At 37.7% G+C, this 24,717-nt stretch overlaps 1 protein-coding gene and 1 long non-coding RNA gene across 5 annotated transcripts in view; one reads left to right on the forward strand and one right to left on the reverse strand.

Annotated features, from left to right (window-relative positions):
- Positions 1-24,717, reverse strand: part of LOC149803303 (putative pyridoxal-dependent decarboxylase domain-containing protein 2) — a 117,119-nt gene that overhangs the window by 44,085 nt on the left and 48,317 nt on the right. For all 4 annotated transcript variants that reach the window (XM_089952995.1, XM_089952993.1, XM_089952992.1 and 1 more), the window contains exons 16-20: positions 24,228-24,333; positions 19,221-19,279; positions 14,716-14,828; positions 9,521-9,645; positions 1,134-1,252 (exon numbers count right to left, since the gene is read on the reverse strand). In XM_089952995.1, coding sequence (XP_089809121.1) covers positions 1,134-1,252; positions 9,521-9,645; positions 14,716-14,828; positions 19,221-19,279; positions 24,228-24,333 — 522 coding nt within the window. The remainder of the gene's footprint in view (positions 1-1,133; positions 1,253-9,520; positions 9,646-14,715; positions 14,829-19,220; positions 19,280-24,227; positions 24,334-24,717) is intronic.
- Positions 1-24,717, forward strand: part of LOC149803304 (uncharacterized) — a 70,235-nt gene that overhangs the window by 40,196 nt on the left and 5,322 nt on the right. The gene's annotated exons all lie outside the window — the stretch shown is intronic.

Raw genomic sequence — 24,717 nt, forward strand, 5'->3', positions numbered from 1 at the left:
AAGCCATTTTTCAGCATAAGATAGGCTATAAATGGCAGCCATTATAACTGGTGGAGGAAGAACCCTGGAAAACCCTGGGAAGAACCACAGACCCTCAAGAAGCTACTGGCAAGCTTTCTCATGTATTCACATTAGTTAAGCCTGAGACTCAAACCCACACAGACAGAGGTGAGATGGCAGTCATCCGGAACGGTGAGCACTTAAGACCACATGGCCACTCGGGGCCCCTGGGGAGGGATGTATGTAGCTTACAGATACCGCTCTTTTCAACATCTGTCTTCATAAAATAAGTTATTAATGACATTACAGAGGACACCAAAGTGGTTGCTAACACCTGTTTTTAAAATATTTTTACTTCTTACATACAAAGAATGGGCATATACCCCCATTTTCCTCAAATCTATTGACTTGTTACACAAAACACACATGTTCCATTTGAGATTAAACATGCACTTTTTCACTGTTAAAGCAGATGACAAAGTCAACATTCATCATGCTTCATATGCTATATGCAGTGACTGGTTTACCAAAAGTGACACCTAAAAATTATGCTTTAGGTAGTTACTACAGAAACACAACACAGTCTGCCAAAAAGACAAGGAGTAATACTGAAGGTTTCGTAATAAACATTAAGTGTAAGAAAATGAAGGATCAGAATGGTCATTAACACTCAATTTTCCAAAAATTTGATAAAATAATTAAAATGGTCAAAAATTTCAAACTTTATAGTAACAAGTCAAATTATAGCAAAATTCAAGGGATTTTTAATGGCTGTTAGTGCTAATTAAAGGACTTTTCAAGGGCATTTACACTTTTTCTCAGACATCAAATTCAAGGGTTTTACAAGACCTATGCAAACCATGCTGACATACAAAAAGTCAAAAGGTTGGATGGATAAATGATGCATGGATGGATGAATGAACAAGACCAAATCAAGATGCCCCCACTGCAAGTAGCTGGAGTATAACAACTATCACTTGCAAGAAGCAAAGTCTCAGTTAAGATTTTCAATGAGTTTTAATACAACATTGTAATTTAAGTTTTTCTAGTAGCAGGGTCATAACAGAAAAACTAAAATTCCCAACATTACATATGTAACCTTTTCAATGCCTACCAATTCTTGATAAGAATACCTTAGATGACTCCTCCACCTCCTTCCCTGTAGAGTAAACCAGTCCTATCAGCTCCTCCACATCCGTATTCTGTGTGATTAATCCAAATTTGACACATACCTGTCCACCAGATGTGTGGCCTGCAAAGAGAGATTTCACAATAAAGCAATGTACCATCAACCACACAAAAACTGAAAATATCTTACACAAGAGATCCATACTTGCCAGGTACAAGAATAGAAGAAACTCAAATTTAGACATGTTACAAAAAATATCATTCATCACATAACTATTTAGGTATTTAGGCTTTATAAACCCACATCATATTTTGTCCACATTACGCACACATAATAAGACCTCATGACATCATAAATAATGTCATGATACTATGTCATTTGAATGTGACATCCTTTCCAAAACATGACATTTTGCTATACTATTCTCTGACTTTATTCAACATCCATTTGTGCATGTGATAAACAGAATCTTGCCTTTGTGCTCATTTCATATGAAATAAAATAGAACTTGTCAAAGAGTTTTATCTTTTGCCCACCAAGACTGACAAAAGAACAATTATTTAGCTGATGTCACAAAATGCATTTTAAATGAGCACTCATGCAAGATTACATATCCTTTAGGAGTTGCTCATAAAAACATGATAATTTAATGAGAACATATCTAGTCTTGTGTAAACTTGGGCTTACCATGTAAACAATTATGAAAACTGGATTAGAACATGTTTCCATTCAATTATTGTAAGTATGGAAGATGATGCACCTTATTTTACTAGATTTTCACTAGCAAAAAAGTTGTATTTTTGGTATTTTAATACCAGAGTGCAATCAATGATTAGACAACTCACCTCTATGAAGCTTTTACTAGTCACCAGTAACCACAAGAAACATTATCATCCATACAATAAATTTAAACCAAAGTGATCATGATAAAAATTGTTGGCCCATTTTCTAATTAGTTTTTTCTGTGCACTTTTTACTCAAAATTTTTACTTATTTTTTAAAATTTTAAATCTTAACTTATACCTGACACTATATAGCCAGTATTGTACTGATATACTAGTGAACTTCATACATACATACTGTGACTGGGCATAAAAGACTAAATGAAAAAAATTATTTTAATATGCTATTAAAGTAGCAGTACTATAATAAGCTGATAAAATAAACAGGACATTCTTTTTATATTTAAAAACAAATAATTGAACTAAAAATCAGTTTCAAAACTTATAATCATCAACAAACTCAAAAGTCTGATTTTACTGTGTGAGAGTGAAAGTCAACTGGTTAATCACGGAGCATCAGCCAGTAGGTACAAGCACATTTCATGCAACAATAATCTTGACTGGCCACTACAGATGACACCTCACATAAAATGTATGCAGCTTGCAGTCCAATCACCTAATTCCTCATTCACATGTACAATGCACATTCACCCTGTTACGGGTAAGCTATCACATGTATGATCTTTTATATGGAAAGTCTGCTACTGAACAAAAATATTTATTCCTCTTTCAAACTGCACTGATCTGAAAAGGTCTTCTGAGTAATGTAGGATGCATATTGCTTGGTGAATATATGTGGTCATAAACACAAATACTTAGCCAGTATTAGTAAAGATAAAAATGTATGTGTCACAGTAAACTTTTTTGGCTATACAAACAGCACCTAATAAATGAACATGAACAAATAACTTCAACAAAGCCTGAAATGCAATTCACAGAGACCTCTTTATGCAATAAGGCTGTAAAACGTATTCAGTATAGGAGAGCATGCAAAATACTCACATGGTCATGAAATAAACACAAACCAAGTAAAATCACTAAAGCAAGAAAAGTCAATGTGAATTATTTTTGTCCATGGTAAGTAGTACCCCCATAGGATGAACATGGAACCAAATATTTTCCTAGTAATATAAGTTTCTTTGAAAAAATATTTACACAATCATAATACCTTAGGAAAACTACTAACTCACAAATCCAGCCCTCCCAGATACTTGTTTTAGCTAAAGGGTACACAGTTGTCTACTGACCTATGTGGTGGTTGGGCAGAGTGATCTCCCCTTAGGTATAAGACTCTGATACAAAGTCTAAGAACCCTTCAGTTGCTACTGGAGCAGAAGGCACACTCTCTATGGATGCAACTGCTGAGAGGCTGAGAGGGTGTATGTGTATTATGAGTGGGTAAGTATTCTCAAAGAAATATATTTTATTAGGAGAGAAATTTTTCTTCTTTAAATACATTATCCAATCATAATACCTTAGGAGAAAAGCGATGGAGGGAGGTACATCCCCTTACCCTGGAGATACCATCTCCAGTACCCTGAGGTATGTGAGACAGTTTCTAGGTAATCCAACTGGAGGGGACTCCATCTGTTGGGGCCTGGCTTCAAATAGGGGAAAAAAATTCCCTGCAAATCCAGCGGAAGTCATAAAGTCATGTCTTAAGAATCAATCAAATGACCTCGAAGGATGACCTGTTAAGCTGCGGATATAGGTCCTATTAGATCAAACTGAGCCCTCTGGGATGACAGATTTCATAGATAAAATCTATAGAATGTGGGCTCTGATCTCTATCTGACAACCTGAATGTTGGTTAGTGAACGGTTCCGGCCAAATGCTAGGCTGGTGGCAGATGCTCTAATCTCATAAGCCAAAATGCGTAATAAGTTCATTTGAGCTAGGGTTATTTCCCTATATGCTGAGCAAATAACCCACTTAATCCAGATTGAGATAGTCAGTGTTGATATATCCTCCCGTCCTGTCTTGAGAGGTAGAAAGAGGCATGATCTGCCTCAATGCAATGGCTCAGTTTTATGAAGGTACAGTGGAACCCCGCTATAACGCGATGATCGGGGTCCATAAAATCGGATCGCATTAAAAGCGGGGTCGCGTTAATGCGGGGTTTTACAATATTTAACTTTTTTTCCGAGAACATATACGTGTATACATGTACAATGATCAAAAGTCGGCTTATCATAAGATGAAATATTAACTGGAATGCATTAATTAAGATATATTCAAAATAATCGATGGCTAATATATTTATAGGTTATTACTGTGCATTAAAAACATTTACTAATTTTTATTTGTTTGAACGATAATACAGATTGACCGATAATACCAGACTATCGCTATATCATGAAACGTGTATCAACACCGTATGCTACCGTGCCGTCGTGGCATGCAGTTCATCCATAATGGATGTAATTTCATTGAAAATCGTACAGATTTAAAATATTCAATAATTTTGTAATAGTCTGAATTCGTCGTGTAAAATATAGGATGAACAAAATATTGAAACCATTTACTTGCCGTCTGATATCGTACGGTCATTGCATGCAGCTATTCCCGGGTCTACATACGGTGTCTGTACAAATTTCATACCGCTAAAATTTTATCATATGCGACAACTGCAAGAATAATTAACAATCAACGCATGATTTCAGCGTGCAAATAACTTTTATTTCAGATTTTGTGAACATCAAAAGAAACATGTGAAAACTGCTAAATTAATCGTTGCGCAAAGTGCAAAGTCAGTGTGGTTCCAAATTTAAATTTCATCATTTCTTGAAAAATATATCCAATGACGTTTGCTTCTTTGCCACGAACTGTTGGGTTCTAGCAAAGTCAAGAATGTTTCTTAATTGAAGGACTTTGACGCTGTCAACATCTTGTGTTTCCAGCCACCTTAAACTTGCTTCTAAATGTACTACTGCTTCAGACACTTTTGGTGGGGGAGTTGGGGTGCCATCGTCATCGTTATCATTATCGTCACTGGTTTCAGGTTCTGATTGTGCAGCTTCATTCTTCCTGCTGACATTTGTAACAATTTCGTCATCTGATATGTGTTCGTATATAGGGCAGATGTCATCTACTGAATACCAGTTAAGGATATCATGATGACTGTGCTTGTATTTTTTGAGTGCTTCTTCTGCTAAACGTACGTCGTCTTCAGTGAATCCTGTAAATTCAAGCTCATCGTCACTATCATTTTGTGTCGAGGGCGTAAAAGCTGGCCCAAGACCCTTTATCCAGCATCGTTCAATGCAGCGTGCAGTGATAGCATCCCAGGCTTTACCTCCAAGGTGACATACTTCTTTTAAGTTGAGTAATGCCAATGATGTGTCAACGGATGCGTTATTATCTGCTACCATTCCCTTTATCATTTCACGGTGATAATTTTGTTTAAATACGGAAATTATGCCTTGGTCAAGTGGCTGGATTTCTGACGTAGTGTTTTTCGGGAGGTACGAAACTTTGATCTTGCCATCACTGCTGACAAGATTTTCCGCTGGGGGGTGGGCAGGGCAATTATCCAGCAGGAGGAGAACTTTTTCCTCCAGCTTGAGTTTTCGTAAATGAGCCCGAACATCTGGAACGAATATTTTGTGAAACCAGTCGTCAAATATGGAGCTATTCATCCAAGCATTCTTGCTGTTAGTGTACTGAAATGGAAGTGCCTTCATATTTACATGATGAAAACATCTGGGAGCTTTCGATTTTCCAATCATCAGAGGTCTGACTTTGTGGCTGCCAGACTTGTTAACACAAAATAAGAGAGTCACTCTGTCCTTCCTCTTCTTGAAACCTTCTCGTTTGTGACTGTCAGTCTTGGTTGCAAGGGTGCGATCGGGTAACATTTTATAACATAAACCAGTCTCATCGCAGTCGTAAACTTGGTCGGCTGTGTAGCAACCGTCCTTCAGCAACTTTTAAGCCCAATCGGGTAGGAATTGGCAGCCTCTTTGTCAGCGGAGCGGATTTCCCCAGACACAAGAACTTGGCTGATAGCGTGCCTTTTCTTGAATCTGTCTAGCCAGCCATTACTCGCCTTAAATTTGGAATCATCTCCATTGATACGGCGATCAAATTTCTCTGCTTGGGCTTTCAGAATTGGGCCAGAAATTGGAACACCTTCTGAGCGAGCTTGTACAAACCATTGGTATAAAGCTGAATCTAGGACATTGTCATTAGCTAACTTAACCCTTTTACGCTGTAAACCAGTTTCCTTTTCAAGAATGTTGGGTAGACTACGGAGCTTTCCTTCATCTGTTTTCCACCCTCGCAAAGTGGACTCGCTGATTCCTAGATCTCTGGCAAGCTGAGTTTGTTGTTTGCCCTTCTTTAGTTGATCTAGGGCATACAGTTTCTCTTTAGCAGAAAACGACTTGCGTTTTTGAACTTGCTTTTCCATAACAGTAAAATATTTTTTTATATAAGCAAACAACGTACACAGATAAAGCTCGATAACTAAGTAATGAAGGCCTGCAATGGTTACGAATCACTTTTTATATAAAACAAAATTAAGCTGAACGGATGTACAATTTCATACCCTTTTAATTTACAGATAATAAAGTGGATATTATTTACTTTCAACTGTTTGTTGTTTGATCACACCGCCAAGCACAGCATACATGTTGGCGGCTTTCGTCCTTTGATGTTTATTAAATTGTGCGACTCTTGTATCAACCACAGCTTTGTCTGCTGCTTGGCTGTGATTGCAGTTAAATAAGAAGCCCATGTCGGCTATTGTTTGAGCAACGACTGTATACAGAATTCATGGAAGACAATCACAAAGACGATTTACTGGCTTTACTCATGGATCCGTAATAAGTAACACTTCCGATAATGTTTACTTCGGCTTAACAATTCAAAAACCTAATGAAACCAGTTTTCTCTTCTAGAGTAGAATACGGAGCTTCACCACAACCTGTTCAAATTGATAAATTTCAGAAGCCATGCGTTGTACACACTATTTCTCGTACGTTATATATATCGTATTATTTTAGAATTCATACACGATCACTTCTCCAAAATCACTTAAAGAACCTGGATAAATTGTTAAGTTCCGATCGTTTATTATTAAAAGTCATACGCGAATTCTTCCACCAAATTATAATAAACGTTTTACACACTATTTCTCGTACGTTAAACAAATATTTTCACGGTCCGATAAAAATACACGTAAATGAATTTCAAATTTCAGGAACCATGCCACGATCATATTATTTTAAAAGTCACAACTAATCTCATGCCCAAAATGAAGTTAATTTCTTGTTTTGTTTTTTTTACTTTTCTCCAAAATTTTTTTCTCCATGTGTGAATGAATATACGAAATTTCGGGAGCCATGCTACGACCGCGTTATATCCGAATTCGCGTTATGGCGGGGCGCGTTATAGCGGGGTTCCAATGTACCACCTCAAAGCCTGAACTGGGTCTTCTAGGTGGCCTTCAGCTGTTGTGTCCAGATGAGACAGAAGTTTCATGATGAAAGTCTGGTTACCCATGGAAGGAAGGTGGTTCATGGTGATGAAAAAGGATGACTGTAAGTAAGACTGACCTGTCTTGTCAGAACAAAATGTAATTCCAGTCTGCTGATATGTATTTCACTAATTCTACTTGCAGTTGCTAATGCCATGAGGAAGCAAATCTTGTAGGAAAAGTCTTCTAAAGATGCTCTTGACACTGGCTGAAAAGGTGTCTTTCTCAGCCAGGTTAATACCCAAGATAGGTTACTAGGCATAAGGTTAATGTTTTCAGCTGTGTATACTCAAAGTTGGCAAGTAGGATGGATAAGTCCTTGTATTATCTGATATCCTCTCCTCCATGAACACAAACGGTGTCAGCAGTGGTGGAGCAGTAACCTTTTATCGTTCTCGGTGTGAACTTTCTGGATTTGTGAGGTAGTAGTAGGTAGTTCTCCAATAAAGGTATTGACTTGGTAATGTATTTAAAGAAGAAATCATATTTCATAACTTCATACACACAAGTGTCTAACAAACTATGCTGTAAAATTAACTTAACATAATGACTGAATGGTGAAATATAAGTCACTGTGATGTACTTTTTCCTGTAATAAGCAGTATAGGCTGTGGTCTAGTTTCAAAATTTGCATTTGATTTTAATTTTTAAAGCAAAGAAAATCCCAAGTTTTTGCCACTGGTAATCCTAGCTTTGAAAAAGACCTTGTTTATCTTAGGTATTGTTAGAAGAACTTTAAATTCTCTTTATTATAGTGTATGATTGATGGATGTAATTTGGACTGGAGAGTATGCAGCATGGCTTTACTTCAAAATTTGTACAATCAAAAGACTTGCAGGGTTCCATTTGGTCATTTTCACTCTCCAGACTTCAAAGGTAAATTGGAAGAAATGGTAAGACAGCTTTTTTAAAATACCTTTTACATATTTTAAAATTTATTTATTGCACTGTTAGAAGCTGGTATTGCCTACTCTGGTAAAATTCATTTTTCCTATTTTAATAACTTCTGAAGCCAGTCAACTCTGGACTAATTCATGCTCATTTTTCAAGCACGTGGGAACAGCCATTTTGATCAGCTGTCTACATTAAATACATGATTTCCATAATACCACAGAGAAATTTTAGTCACTATACGCAAAAGTAGCATTCAGGCATGCCAACATTCTCTACAACGTGCATGTTGCAAATGCAAACAATTTCTCCATATATTGTTCCTATTTTAGAAGTACATAATAAATGTACAACAGAACCATAATGTGGACTTTATTCTTCAAGCAACCATGTTCACCTAGCAACAATGTTGTATTTGTGGATATTTAATCTTTGCAAAAGTCACATTTAAGTAGTGGGTGTGTGTGATTTAAATTTTTAACGTAGCTTTAAAAAAAAATCAGTCATATCGCTATGATGTCTGCAGTGTGACAGTTTATAGTAATGTCCAGCACTGGGGCATGATGCTGCAGACATGTAGCATGATGTCCCACCCATTCACATTATCCTCACACCAGACCGACCAGTCCTAACACTAACCTCTTAATGCTGAGTGCCAAGCGAGGCATCTGTTAGCACCATTTTTGCAAGTCTTTGGTATGACTTGGCCAGAGATCGAACCCATGACCTCCCACATCCGAGGTGGATGCTCTAACCACTAGCCACTGGAGCGGTCATGTTTACCTAGTGAGAATGCTGTATCTGTGGACTTTACATACAAGCCATGTTTACCTAGTGAGAACACTGAATATGTGGACTTTAATCTACATATAAGCCATGTTTACCTAGTGAGAATGCTGTATCTGTGGACATACAAGCCATGTTTACCTAGTGAGAATGGTGTATCTGTGGACTTTAATCTACATACAAGCCATATTTACCTAGTGAGAATGCTGAATCTGTGGACTTTAATCTACATATAAGCCATGTTTACCTAGTGAGAATGCTGTATCTGTGGACTTTACATACAAGCCATGTTTACCTAGTCAGAACACTGAATATGTGGACTTTAATCTACATATAAGCCATGTTTACCTAGTGAGAACGCTGAATCTGTGGACTTTAATCTACATATAAGCCATGTTTATCTAGGAGAATGCTGTATCTGTGGACATTAATCTACATACAAGCCATGTTTACCTAGTGAGAATGCTGTATCTGTGGACTTTAATCGATGTACAAGCTCAGTATTCAGATTATTAATATCTTGTATCCCTTTTCCTGCCAAACGATCTAATTTGTCCAACAAATGCTCAGGTATGTATCTGAAAATATACAGAATAGATACGGATTTTACACTGGCTACAGGTACAAGCAACACAAACAATCAAACAAATAATGAAATACCGAATATGTTTTGCCTGATATTCTATAAAACACTATGCTTTTTGACCGACATTCTATCAAACAACTGTGTGGCCATCAGATAGAGCGATCTCTCCTTGATACCAGAATTGGTGCCAATTCCCATGAAATCACCAGTTACTACTGGAGCAGAAGGCAAGCTCTCTATATGGATGTAACTGCAGAAGGCTGGAAGGGTGTATGTGTGTAAAGGTCTCGTAGACTACCTTAGGTTGGGGTGCTCCCAGTGTTATCTTTAATTATTACAGAAGACCCACAATGGCTAGTTTTTGTTAGAAATTGAAGTAGTGATAGAGATGCAAAGCTCTGAGCCCCCAGTCAGCAATGCTGACAGTTAAATTACTGAATACACAAAAGGTGGAATTCAAATAAACAACAAATTTAATGCCATTCAATAACAGATAGTCCTTGAAATTCAATATTCAAAACCCTATCACTCGTCTTTCACTCGACCAAGTGACAGCCTATTTCTTCATCTGACTTAGTGTGATAGATTTTCCTCCTGTCCTGTGTTTCTACTCATCTGTAATATTTCTTGACTGGTACCCAGTACCCCTTCCGTCCAACAACCATGTCCTTCACCCTTCCACTTCCACCACTTCCGTTCTCTCCTTTTCTTGTCTCCCAGAGACTCAGGACCAACTGTACCAGGGTATTTCCCTTCTCTGTCTCCTACAGCTCTCCGGTCCCTAAAAGCTTCCTTGCTGTAATAGATTGCGACAATCGAGCAAATGAGTCACTGACCTGTCCAAAGCTCCTTTGTAATTCCCAGAACAACAATGTTTCCCGCCAATTTCGAATGACGTCTAAGTAGCTTATAACTTCTTATGTAATTGCCGCAAGATGGTTTAGTGACTACTGACGTTTAGTTTCAAGACACTAGATTTAAACTTGCGATTCCAATGGTGGCCATGCCTTGCTCAATTCTGAGTGGATGTCAATTCACCCATGGTCTACATAATTAGCAGACACTGCCCCCTCCCCGGCAGTCTGTCATGGGTGGATTTACGACCCCCACTTGATGTTCCTTTGAGCCCAACACAGGCAATTCATGCCACTTACCTGTGAATCGCATGCAGCCAAATAAGGTGCAAGTAACAAGTTCCTATGTCTATGTTATATACAACTGGCTTCCCACCCTTCCTTTTGATGTCGGCTTACACTATCGTAACATAAGCCCGCCGGCCAGCTGTGTACACATCACTTTGACACTCATTGTTCGCAAGGGTGACACTTGCAACATTTATGAAGCGAATAATTAGCCTCAGGGTCTAGCATATACATGTTGCAATCTGGCTATTGTTCCTTACTTATAATGTGACAATGTGTATCATGATGGGGTAAGTATTACTGAAGGTAACTTTTGCATCATGGCTACAGGTCCCACCAAATTGAGTTAAGACTTTTAGGATGAAAGATCTCCGAGATAAAAATGGGAGAATTGTACTCAGATCTTCATCCCCCAGCATGGATAATAAAAGAGAGTTTCACACATATGCAACATTTGTGGCGACTGTCCTAACTTGCTTGAGCTGAAATGCAAACCAAATTCACTGGTGTGGGGTTATTTCTAACATGTGGAATGAATAACCCACTTTATCCAGGAAAGCGCCTGTGCTGATGTATCATCCTTTATCTCTATGAGAGCAAGAAAAGGCGTGATCTCCCTAGATACAACGGCTTGGTCTTTCTTAAGTACCACTTCAGAGACTGCAATGGGTCCTGTAGATTACCTTGAGATGAAGTTTCCAGACAATAAAGGAATTTATTACCAAAGTCTGACTACCAAGAAATGGTAGCCTCTTCTTGGCAATGAAAGCAGGGGCCAACATATGTGATACTGACCAATGTTGTTAGAACTGCATGTAAACAGATCCACCAATAGGGTATGTATTAGATGATTCTGCCAGCCATTTGCCAATGCAGTGAAGAGGCAGGATTGTATGAGAGGCAAACCAATGACAATCTTGAGAGGGGTTTATATGGTGTCAGGTTAAGACAGGTTAGTACCCATAACAGATTCCACTTCAGCAAGGATCCAACATCATGGACATGTGTAATCCAAAATGAACAGAAGATTAGATAGGTCTTTCGCTTGTCCTCTTCCATGATAATGTAGAATGGCAGTGATTGTGAAAGAGTAGGTTGTAATTGTGATTGGTGCTGTTTCTCATCAAAGAAGCTCAGAACTTGTAATTGTCAATGTAAGCTGCCCAAAATGTCAGTAAACCTATCAGACTGTTGAAGCAACTGAAAGTAGATTCTTCCTTAGTAAATGATCACTCAATGTTGGAACTGCTGACCTGGCTGGTGTTGCAGAGGAACAAGGAAAGAAATCCGATGGGAGTGGGTGGAAAATTTCTTTTGTCTAAGCCTTACTGCTGAGTCTTCACATATTGTATGATCTAATAACAATGAGGGAACTTAAAGAGCCAGTTTTCATAATTTTTGGATTAAAGTAATGAAGCCAATGTCTCTGGTGCTACCTGTACAGTACTTGGAGAAGAATATCAAAGATGGTAGCTCACTACACTTGCATTAGATCATGCATTAGATGATTTCTTCCAAGCTGTCAATAAGTAGAGGCTCCCTTTGGGTGGCAAAGACTTGAGGATGAATGAAGAGACATCTCTTGGAAACTGAGACACCAATTTGGACACTGTATGCCAGAAGTGTCTAGCGGTACTGTACAGGTTAGGTTGATCCATGAGAGTGCCTATATGAACTGGACATCGTCCAAAGGAAGTTCCTAGCAGCACTATGCAGGTTAGACTGCTAAATAAATGGGTTCATGAACTGAGTTCTTGGGTACTGAGGTACCAAGATGGACATCATAGGCTGAAAGTGCACTATGCAAGTCATGAAGCGGTCAAGTTTGTTCTTCTGGTGACTGATACTGTATGATCAATTGTGGTTATGAACCAATGCGATCATAGTCATATGGCTGAGTCTGGTTGTGAAGGAATATGGCCATCTTGGCTGGCATGATGTTGTCCAGTTCTTGAGGATGGAATGGGGTATGGGATATTGTTATACATACCTCGTCCATAATTCTGATATGCGAGATGGTCATTTAGACTGTTGTTGCTCTCTATCTTGCTTCCCAGTAAATAATATCCTTTCAAATCCTTGTGGGCAAGCTGATGTCTTTGTCCTTCAAGGTATGTTTATGGACCTTCCCCTTTAGTACCCACAGAATTGCTGCCCATTGACTTATGTCCTTAACATGTAAGTCTGACATGTATTCAGAGAAAGACAACCAGAGAAAACTACACATATAGAGTAGATGTCAGTCTGGTCACACCCATGGTCTAAATCTTTAAGACAAAATAAAGTAGACACTATATACATGGATGGTGCCACATGTGTCCTCCTTTATTAACTTAGGAGTGTCCTTACAGAGTTACACACTATAACAAATACTTGTAAAAGGGTGCACATGGCCAGTACAGGTAGAGAATTAGGGAATTGCTATTAATATTTACATGTCGATATTAAATACTTAATTCTAATAACAGTTACCTGTAGGAAGGCCAATTTTTGACCGCCTATACAGGTAACATCACTGAAATGTCACTTAGTGTAACTATGAAGTGGACACTACAAGTAAAACTACAGAAAACTTACCTGTATGCATCCAACCAGTGGAAGATATACAGTAATACGAGTTATCTCTGGTACACACAAAACCTGCACATAAAAAGGGCAATGAAATGTCACTACTGATACTTACAAATATCTGCTGTGAGGCAATGTTACCTGTGGGAAAGGCATCATGATGGCAAACAGGAAAAATCAGTAAAGCGTCACCTATATAACTATGAAGTGCACAATAAGACAATATAGAAAAGTTATCTGTATGCATCTGGTTGTAGCGAAAATTATATGGCAATATTTTTTTATATCATCCACCAGACATGCACTTATTAATACAATTATAGCAATGTGAGGGGAGGCCACTGCAACCTGTGATAATAAGCACTAAACATGCTTAAATGTGTGAAGACAGGAAACTGATGACATTGAAAAGTAATAAATATCTCACTGCCACCTAGGCAGGCAGATAATTGTTTGCTAAAAAGTTTAAATCTGGGAGGGCTAGATCTGGTAGGTAGTAGTAGTTTCCCCAAGGTATTAAGATTGGGTAACATATTTGAAGAAACAATGTTATTTCCACCGCATAGTTCTGTGATGTAAATTATTGTGCTGTGGTGTACATTATATGCCTTAAAAACCTTAATGTTTGTTAACAAAGTAGCTATGACTTCACTGCCACCAACAGTAAAACATACAATCAGGTTTACAATCTCCTACTTCAAACAAAACAATTTAAAGGTTTTACATTGCTCAACAACCTAGTAAAGAACTTTACAGAATGTCTTATACTACTCTCTTTTAAACTTTCTGAACATATGTAAAAAAATTATTTTCATTTATTTAATGTCAAACTCTGCAACTAATCTGAGTCATATTTATGTGGGTGGTAGAGAATGGAAAGAGCCTGAAAACATGGCAGATTCTTTTCTGTGTTAAGCTGTATTTTTTCAATATGCTTGCATTTTCCTGTAGACTGAAATAAACTTGATGAAACTAGGCAAATGATATCAGTTATCATTCAACTGATAGCCATATATTATATGAATTTGGTTGCTTGATTTTTTGTTGATCCTTTTCAAACAATGAATGAAATATTTTTGTATGTATTTGGATAGCAAAACAATTATTATTTTTGCCATCAAACAGAAAGTAGTTAAAACTCAGAAACAATACTGAAGATGATCTTTATTAGAGATGGATCTAATATTTTAACACCATCAACTATCACAATTCACAAATCAAAAAAATTAACACTAATTTTCACATCTCTTGTAAGAAAAATAAATCTGATTAAAATATCAATCAATGGAATAAAATATGAACTTGCCTAAAACAGAGTCAGAAATATGAGCAATTAGCTGCTGATAACTTACTGCACGGCCCCAAGACCTGCCCAGTTTGAGATCTCCACCATGCGCAGATTGTTCTGGGCCTCTATAATCATACGGAACTTCTCCCGGCTCATTACAGTGGCATCCAGTATTGTCTGCAACAATCACATCAAAATGTCATTTAAGAATATGTCTAACCTGGTATAACAGAAGAAATGAAGTTGTGAACTCATGTACAGCTTATATCAATATTACAATGAGAGAAAGATAGTATGATTAGTGATTCCAATGTCACAATAAATGTAGAGAGCAAATTTTTAAGTACATAATGTCTCTCTGAGTTAACTTACCCAATCACATTATATTAGGAATATCAGCCTGCAACCTTGCAAATTTAGCCCTACAAAAAGACAAAAATCATCTTTTTTCTGTCACTCTTACACAGACAAAAGGCATTAACTCTTGCCCATTACATCCCCTTTCCAATATAAGGTGTCGCTAGTTTTTTTTAGCTGAGCAATATACTAACAAAGATGTTCGCATGATAGGATGGTTTTGATGGTTTATAAGAAATGTGATTGGGGAAGTATTCTCAGAGAAACATAGTTTACTTAAAAATTGGTTTTCTTCTCCAAATACATTCCTCAATCACTTTGTGCTAAGAGAATAAGTAATAGGAGGTGGGAATACTGGGCATCCAACCGCTATCTTGGGTATCCTTCGAAGGAATCATGGCTGTATTCCCCATGCAAATGATAACCCATTCTCTTAAACATATGCAACAGCCTTGAGAAAGATTGAGTCTGCAGGTCAGCCAACAGCTTCTACTATAAGTTGCATCAAAACATTACATTCTAACACAAGACTTGCAGAGATCACTCTTATTAATTCAGTGGTAATCTTCACGAGGCAACTTGGACATTGTGAGACTTCAAAGTACATAACCCATTTCAGCCACAAGGCAAGGGCTTGAGGAGTGATATCCTATTTCCTGGCTTCACCAGAAGAAAGAGGCATGCCATGGCTTGTCTCTGTGCATTTCAAGTAGTGCCTGAGTATGCAAACAGATCTTGCAAGGCTGCTGTTCATGACCTATCTAAGGAAGACAGCAAGCGAATGATGACTCTTTTGATTGATGATGATGGTACCTATTTTAGACTACAATGCCTGGTTGTGTCAAGAGGAACACCAAACCAGCCAATCTGAACTGAAGACAGTTCAGGTCAACAGAAAGGACATGTCACTCGTTCACCCTGCATGCTGAATCTTAAGCTATCAGGAAACATGTTTTGTATGATAGTAACATTAGTGAAATGTGGGCTAAAGGCTTAAATGGAACCATGCTAAAACCCAGGACAATTTCCATTTTAGAACATAGTTAAAGATTTTGGTCGATTTAGATCCAAATTGGCTAAAACATCAGACAGACCTTTATCATGCCCAATATCATTTCTACCATGATGCCGGAATGTTTCTAATATCCTGAAGCTGTAGCCTTTGATAGTAACTGGGACCAACTGTTTCTCCTCAAAGACCATGAGAAAAAAGTAGGCCAGTTAAAGGATTGAGGCACTTAGAGGGATAATGTTATTGATATGTCACCAGTCCCTAAAAACAAGCCATTATTACTCGTAAGTTATCAGAGTGGAGGGCCTTCTGGCTCTCAAAATTCTTTCCATAATTGAAGGTTTAAACTGTTTGCCTCGCAAGACTGTCTGGACAAAAGCCAAGTGTGAAGAAGATGATCCAGGCTGAGATGGAACACCCATGACCATGGTGACTTGAAAAGAGTTGGGTTGGCCAGAATCTTTTGGGGCAGATTTCTCACTAGATCCAGTAGATCATTAACCCATCTCAAAGGAGTTATCATAATCATCTTGCATTTCTGACCAAGTAATTTCTGGATTATTTTTGGTACTAAGACTTTGGGGGGGGTGTGTAGAAAAATGCCTACAACCCCTCCCAACTGATTGACAGAGTGCTGATGGCCCAAGCTTCTGGGACTGGAACTGGAGAGACAAAGGTTGGAAACTTGTGATTACACTTTGTTGCAAAAAGATCAATCAAGTGTTCACAAAGTGCGCAGATCCAAGTAAAGACCAACTGATGGAGAGACTATTCTATTTGAAGGACTTGACCATTCTTGGATAGAGTGTCATCCAAGACAATGAGTCTGCCAGGCATGTGTCTGATTTGTAAATTGATATGGAGATTGTCACATAAATGAAGCAACTGCCAAATTAGAAAATACATCAGGTGATTTGGTTCCCCCTGTTTCAGGAGGTAGGACACCACAACAGACTTGTCAGACATAATGAGGACCATTTTGCCTGAGAGTCAATCCTCCCAGAAGTGAAAGGCATTGATAAAACTGACAAGACCGTCTCAATATTGATAAAACTGACAAGACTGTCTCAACAAGGCAGTTGATTTTTCAGTACAGTTTTCAGTAAGGTGTAACAAAATATCATACACTGCTATTGTAAAGCTGGAAAACATAAATAAAAGTTCAGTATTCAGAACGTGCAGCGACGATAAACATTATGTTCAACTGAAAAGTTCCAAACCCTGTGCAGCTCAATGGCTTGTTGCTATCTTTCAACTTGGCGTAATTCTTGGAAATTCTTTTTCCATTTCACATGACGATGGCAATCATATTTCCCGCCACAAGACATACTCAAATTGACATATGGTGTCCAATAAACATAACCGAGTCCCTTCCATCTTTTATTTACAAGAATCTGAATATTACTTTTTTTTCTGTGTTCATTATTAACACTTTCCAAGAGGCTTATTTTCCCTTTCATCTTAAACATGCATCTTAAACACGCTTGCTGGACGTCATTTAAAAAAAATTATATGATCAACAGTTTGATCATGCAGACGTTTCACATGAAAAAATAAGTGCAGTTTAAAGCATCTGATGTGCTGCTGTAAAGTTAGTCTGGTTCCCTGAACAATTTCACTACTTCTAATTTGAAACCCAGATCCAAATCAAACACGGATGAACAAATTTTCTGGATTTTTCGGCAATGATCATTTTTCTGTAGCTTTTGCTTTTATGTCGCAAGTTTGTATTTTTGTAAGACTTACGGCAAAATCGTAAAAGCTGGTAGGTCTGTTGAGGGAGTAGGGAAATCCAGTGAACTTGAAACTGACACAAGTCAAATGAAATTCAACATCATTTGCTACATGTAGTTATTCAATTCAATCAGGAAATTTGTTAATGTTGATAAGATGCTGAAGGTATGACAAACCACATAATCACAATTCTGTGGATTCATATATGTCCGTACCCATCACTGTTTCATGTGTGTCTGTGTGTGATTTGGATTCATAACCTTAAAAAAAATTCAGTCGCTACAACATCTGCAGTGTGGCAGTTTATAGTGATGTCTAGCACTGAGGCATCATGCCAAAGACATGTAGCACGATGTCCCACCCAGTCACATTATCCTGACGCCAGGCCAACCAGTCCTAACACTAACCTCTTAATGCTGAGTACTATTTTTTCTAAGTCTTTGGTATGACTTGGCCGGGGATCGAACCCACGACCTCCTGCATCTGAGGCAGATGTTCTAACCACTAGGCCACCGGAGCAGTCTGTCATTGTTTTATTACCTTTGTCAATGTATTAGACAGAAGACTACTCATTTAATTCACACCCAGAAATTGGAAATTGTTGTCATTCATACAACTTTAGACAGAGTCAATTAAATCAGTGAAAGCAGACTCAGTAGGATCATCAACATTTTGAGATGATCCTCCATATTTTATTTTACAATTATTCAAAGATTTTGTACAGGGTCAGGCACATCAATGACAATTTCAAGATATCAAGATTACGAAAGTACTTTGGAAGGACATTTAAGATGAAGCTGTGAAAAATGGAAGTTCAGAGTTCACTGTACTTAAAAATAAACCTATGGTGAACTTTTAATACAACATTTATACTTCAGACATCAGAGCTATCCAAACACTCACAGTATTTTCTAAATTTTCATTCATATAATTAACCTTATGACAGCCACTTTGAAAAATGCATCAGGTCATAGACATATTTACTTATTGTATTATACTGTATTGATCTAATTACAAAGCAACATATTTCTGCTTCAAAATGGCATATTCATCTAAAATCTAGTGATAAGGAACCACATTTAAAGCTTCTGGTATCATAAAATCATATACTTCAAAAGAAATAATGCTAAAATTAAGTATTTAATTGATCCATTTTCTGAATGTTCCTTTGCTCTGTCATGCAATTCTATGGTAGCCAAGCACATTCATCATACTGACAAAATCTCCACTAAACTGGTTTATCTATATGCAAGTATCCATCTATCTTAAATCTGTGGATACTTCTGTAAATAAGATTGGGTCATATGTATGATCTTTAAATTTATAATATGCAACAAACTAAAAAGTCAACAAAAAATGTGTGAATGCTAAAACACCACTAGCTTGTGTTTAAGTACCTTGAATAAAAACAGAAAACCCCACCAGATGCTATTTAAGCATACTGAATAAAAAATCTATAAACTCACCAGTTGTTGTTTAATCACATTGACAAATTTTTCAACATCCTCCTTTGTTGTACCCAGAACTAAAATGAAAAGAGAACCATGTTACCATTCCCCTGAGAATGACTAAAATTCAATTCTGTTAATTTTTTTCCCAATCAATATAATCACCTCTCATGGATTTATATTTTGTTCCTTTACTAATTTTTAAATTAATGCATTAAATGTGTGATTACAACCAATATGTTTCAATTTATGGCCTCTTCATAATACAGTCGATGCTATGAATTTAGTAATTGATATAAAATGTCATAATATTAATTTACCAGAATCAATGGTTTAATTAGCATCAGATGTTTCTCCCTGCAGATTTTTTTCTCCTACCACCATTGGTACAAAAGAAAAACCTGTTCATGTGTCAGAGCAAGAAACAATTGCTGTCTCGATAATATAGCTACTTAAATGCAATAAAAATAAAACCCAATACATTCCTGTAAATTATGTCTTTCTATATATTATAGGGGAAGAAGCTCCCATTTCTACCCATTAAGTGGCTACCATAATACCTGTTTTAAACTAGTTTCTTTTTTTGTTACTGGAGTAAAACCTTAAAGGATGTTTTGCATTGCAGGGAAGGGTAGTAAGGATTATCTGTAATGTGATAAGGTATGATTGGAGAAACATAACTGACAAAAATATTTTCTCCCTCCATCAAATACATCTGATGATCACATTACATTAGGAGAACACGTAAAAGGAAGAGGAAATGTTGAGCATCCTACCTCTACCAATGTAGAGTACAACTGCTCTACTAATGGATGGAATTCTTCTAATGTTAGTTTAGCACAACAAGACACTTATACCATTGTGAGGAGATCCCTGTGGGACTCTTGCTCTCTTAATTATGGTCTCAGCCTAAAGGTTCTTCCAGGCGAATCCAGTAAATGTGGCCAGTAACATTTGGTTCTGAGGTTGTGCTGTCATAAACACATTGTGGTTACTGTTGGTGCAGCGACAAATGGGCTAATGAGGTTCAGTTCCCTCCACTGCAAGGCCATGTTCCACAGACAGAGAAAGTGGTATGGGCATGGCATCCAACTGACATCACTATGTTTTGAATGGAGACGTTGCCTTCAGATGCCAGGCTCAGGCAAACTATATTTAGTGAGCCCAGATTTTCACGAGGGATACCTGTTCCTAAGAGAAGTAAACGCAGATTTTGTAACTCCCATTAACCAAGTGACTAGTACTTCTGGTCTTATATCTTGCTTCCCAGACTGGAGAGGCAGAAAAAGCCTGGCCCAGCAATTGCTGATGTTCTCCATACACTTCCAGTAATATGAGAGCACATACATCTCTTGATGCATCAATTCAGGAGAGGGAACAAGTACATATTTGTGGATTACCTAGTGACGACAACTAATCAATTGTGATGTAGCTGTAAGTAGTTTGGATCCATGGAGAGGGCATCTAGCTCATTGACTGTATACTGAGCAAGTGCTATCAGAAAGAAAGTCTTATCTGATAGGTGATTGATCGATGCAGATGAAAGGGGCTTGAACTTTGACAAGTTAAGCCATGTCTAAACATAGGAGATTACATTTTGGGAATCAGATGATCTGGATAGATCAATATTGATCATTAAGTTGGAAGGTCTTTGTTGTGACCAATATCATCTTGTCCATGATGTCAGAATGTGTCCAAGATCATGGACCAGTATTCCTTTACGGTGATGGGGGCTAACACCTGGTCTTTAAAGAGAAAGAGAAAAAAGCAGGCCAGCTGAAGAATGTAGACAGAGAGTGATATGGTATCACTGATGTGCCACCAGTCAGTAAAAGCCTGCCATTTTCTTTCATTTGCCTTACAGAGTTAAGGGCATTCTAGCTTTTACTATCCTCTCCAGAAATGAAGTTCTGAATTAGCGTAAGATATCCCTGACAAGAGCCAGGCATGAAGTTTCTATGGACATGGATGGTACAGTGGCAACTGGGGCTGCTTGAGCTGGATGGTGGTTACTATAGTTTCCTGTGTACATTTGTCACTAGGGCAATCAGATCTTTGATCCAAGATCTGCCCCAATGTATGGGAGCGATCAGAACTATCTGGCAGTTTGTGTCCCTCACTTTCAAGACGTCTTTTGGTATCAGAACTGGTGGAAGGAGGGTTAGGCCCACATTCCCTCTTAGCTGACGTATGGAGCATGATAACCCATGCTTTTTGGTCTGGAAAAGGTAAGACAAAGGTGGGCAATTTGCTGTTCCACCTCGTTGCAAAAAGCACTATCACCGGGCAGTCAAACAGGGTGCAGACTCAATGCAATGTGGAAGGATGGAGAGAGACCACTCTGTATGAAGCAGCTGTTGTCTCCTTGACAATGAGTAAGCTAAAATGTTAAGTCACCCTGGTATGTGACAGACCTGAATATTTATCTGGTATTTTGCATACCTCTGAATTCAATCCCATACTATGACATAAAGGTCCAGTAATTTGATCCCTCCCAGTCTGAGGAGGTATGTGATTACTAACAAACTGTCTCACAATATTAGGATGATATGCCTGCATGTGTATTCAACCCAAATGGAGGCATTGAGAACAGACTTTATTTCCAGGATGATGTGAAGAATCATCTCTTGAAGCATCCACTTGCCAATGAGAGTCATAGTCCAGTAGAAACTGTGCTCCCTGACCGGAAAGGCATGCATCTGTACAAATCATTATTTCTGGCTGTAGGTTTTTGAGGGGTATTCCTGCCATAAGCCAATTCCTGTCATGCAAAGGAGAAGTTTTTATGTGGATAAACACTGCGATGTTTTGATCTAGATGACACATGAAAGGTTACCATTGGGCAAGAAGAGCCATTTGAAATGGTCACATGTAAATGCATGCAAGGGGTAATAAATCTGCAACCACATGGAATTGGCAGAGAAGCTTAAGTTACTCCTTCGGCAAGATTAATTTTTTGGGTCAAAATCCTCTCCAACATTATAATTAAAGTAAAAATTGAAAAATAACACCTGGAAAAGTCCAGTGGTGAAAATGTATGGTGCCATTTGAAGTCAACTGTGACAAAAACAAATGGTAAAACAACTTTAAAAAATATCAATAACTTCACCATATTTTACAAGAGTATTGCAAGTACCATAGACAACAAACTTTCGACTTAATGAACCAATGAAGCTAAAATGTGGAATAGGACATTTTTTAAGCATTGTAGTGAAATTAAAACTCATTTCAACTGGGTATAGGGACAGCCACCTTGTTGGGGAAAAAGTGGAATTAACCTGTCAGAATTGCTTCACTTTCAATGTATGTGATGAGATTCATGGGTGAGTACACGGTGTTGATACTTGATTCATGCTATACATTAGTCATGGATATATAAACAGTATACATGTATATATACCAATACATAGTTCTCTAAATAAAGTCAAATATTATATATGCCTTCTCTGTTTTCACTACAGGTGTATTTCTCGTTTAATACGCATCGATTTAAGATGGTTGTTGTTGTTGCTGTTGTTGTGGGGTTTAACGCCATTTTTCAGCACACGATAGGCTATACATGGCGGCCAGTATTAATGGTGGAGGAAGAACCCGGGAAAACCCCAGAAAGAACCACCAACCCACGAGAAGCTATTGGCAAGCTTTCTCACATACCCACATTGGCTGAATCTTAGACTCAAACCGCCGCAGACAGAGGTGAGATGGCAGTGATCTGTAACGAAGAGCGCTTTAGACCACTCGGCCACTCGGGGCCCCTTATTTAAGATGGTAACTGTGTCCTAACACTAACCTCTTAATGCTGAGTGCCAAGCGAGGCAGCTGTTAGTACCATTTTTGTAAGTCTTTGGTTAGACTCGGCTGGGGATCGAACCCATGACCTCTTGCATACAAGGTGGATGCTCTAACCACTAGGCCACCGGAGTGGTCTGCTTCAAAGGTAATCTGTTTCCTTTGAAATTTCAGCAAACTATTTTATCTGGGTACATTTTTTAAAGGAATTGACCATCGTTTGGTCTTTTCTAGTTACTGTTCCTACCTGCCTATTGAACAGACCAACAAGATTTTTTTATTTTTATACATCAGTGGTAGCGGAGTAATGCTGCCTTCCATGCATGCATCAGAAATTTAAGAAAGGGTCAACAGATGATAGAGACGCAGGTGTTCTGGTCTGATGACAAGGATTATTACAGAAAATGTGAGTGTTGTGAAGGATTTAAATCTGAGTGAAAAGAAGAGGAATTTTACTTGCCATCCACATAAAAATGTTAGTCTATGTAAATAAATTAATTACTAGCGAGCAGACAAAATTCCAACAAAAGATAGATTACAAGATAATGCCTATCCGGTTGATCTCCATTACTAGAAATAACAATGAAAAATGTGGATATCTCACAACATACAATACTCATGCTAGGTGTCAAGATAAGCGGATTATGGTACAACAATGCACTGTTAAGATGGTTTGTCAATATGGACAAAGAATTTGTTTACGTAGCAACAGATAAATTTCAGTGCATTTTATATCAAATTTGCAGCTTCCTTTCATGGGTGTCTGAATTTCTCCACTCCAAACCAATGGCTGCATATACAAGTTTAAACAGCCAACAACGCCACCAATAAAAACAAAATTGCCAGATCGCATATTTTGCCGCCAATAAGGGAAATAAAAATGTACGACATCGGCAAAGCACTACGAGATACCAAAATAAACCTTTTACATGTTATTTTTTGTAATTTTAAGAAGAAGAAAAACTATTTTTTCATGTATGAGAAAAATACATATACAAGTTCAGAAGCCATGCCACTATCATCTTGTATTATTCATATGCGATCTCTTCCCCAAAATGAGAACACAATTTTTATGGATTTTTTTTGTACTTTTAAGAAAGATTTTTTTTTCATGTACAAGAAAAATACATGTATATGAAATTTCTGGAGCCACACTACAACCGTGTTATATCCAAATTCATGTTATAACGGAGCATGCTATAGAAGGGTCACACTGTATTAGTCCTAAAGACACACCTTGCGCCGATTCCAGAGGGGCAAATCTGATACAGACTCCTTCCTTCTCTATCTCCACCATCTGTATATCCAGTTTTGGATTCTCCAATTGTAATGTCTCAGCCAGCTGAAAGACACAACATACAATACACACTCTTTGTTTTTAGTTTGGAATTCTTTTTAGTGAACTATGTCTCTTGACTAACTTCAAAATATTTGTTGATTACAGGGGAATGCAGGATGTTTCATACAATACAACATAGATGAGCTGAAATACAGCAACCCATTAAAAATATTTGTATGTACCTCATATAAAATGTAGTAACTCAAAATCTCATTTTGAAAAGAATCAACTAAAAATCTTAAAATCTTTCAATTTCCTTGAGACACACATCTATGGAAAGGAAATATTCATTGAGATTTATTTAATAAATTAAACAAGAAAATTAGTGAATGGTTGTTTGCTGCCTAATATAATGAGATCATCAAAGTTCTCAATCATGAATGTGTG

This window comes from Sinohyriopsis cumingii, chromosome 3, assembly GCF_028554795.1.
Source record: "Sinohyriopsis cumingii isolate HCF-2022 chromosome 3, ASM2855479v2, whole genome shotgun sequence".
Classification (NCBI taxonomy): Eukaryota; Metazoa; Mollusca; class Bivalvia; order Unionida; family Unionidae; genus Sinohyriopsis; species Sinohyriopsis cumingii.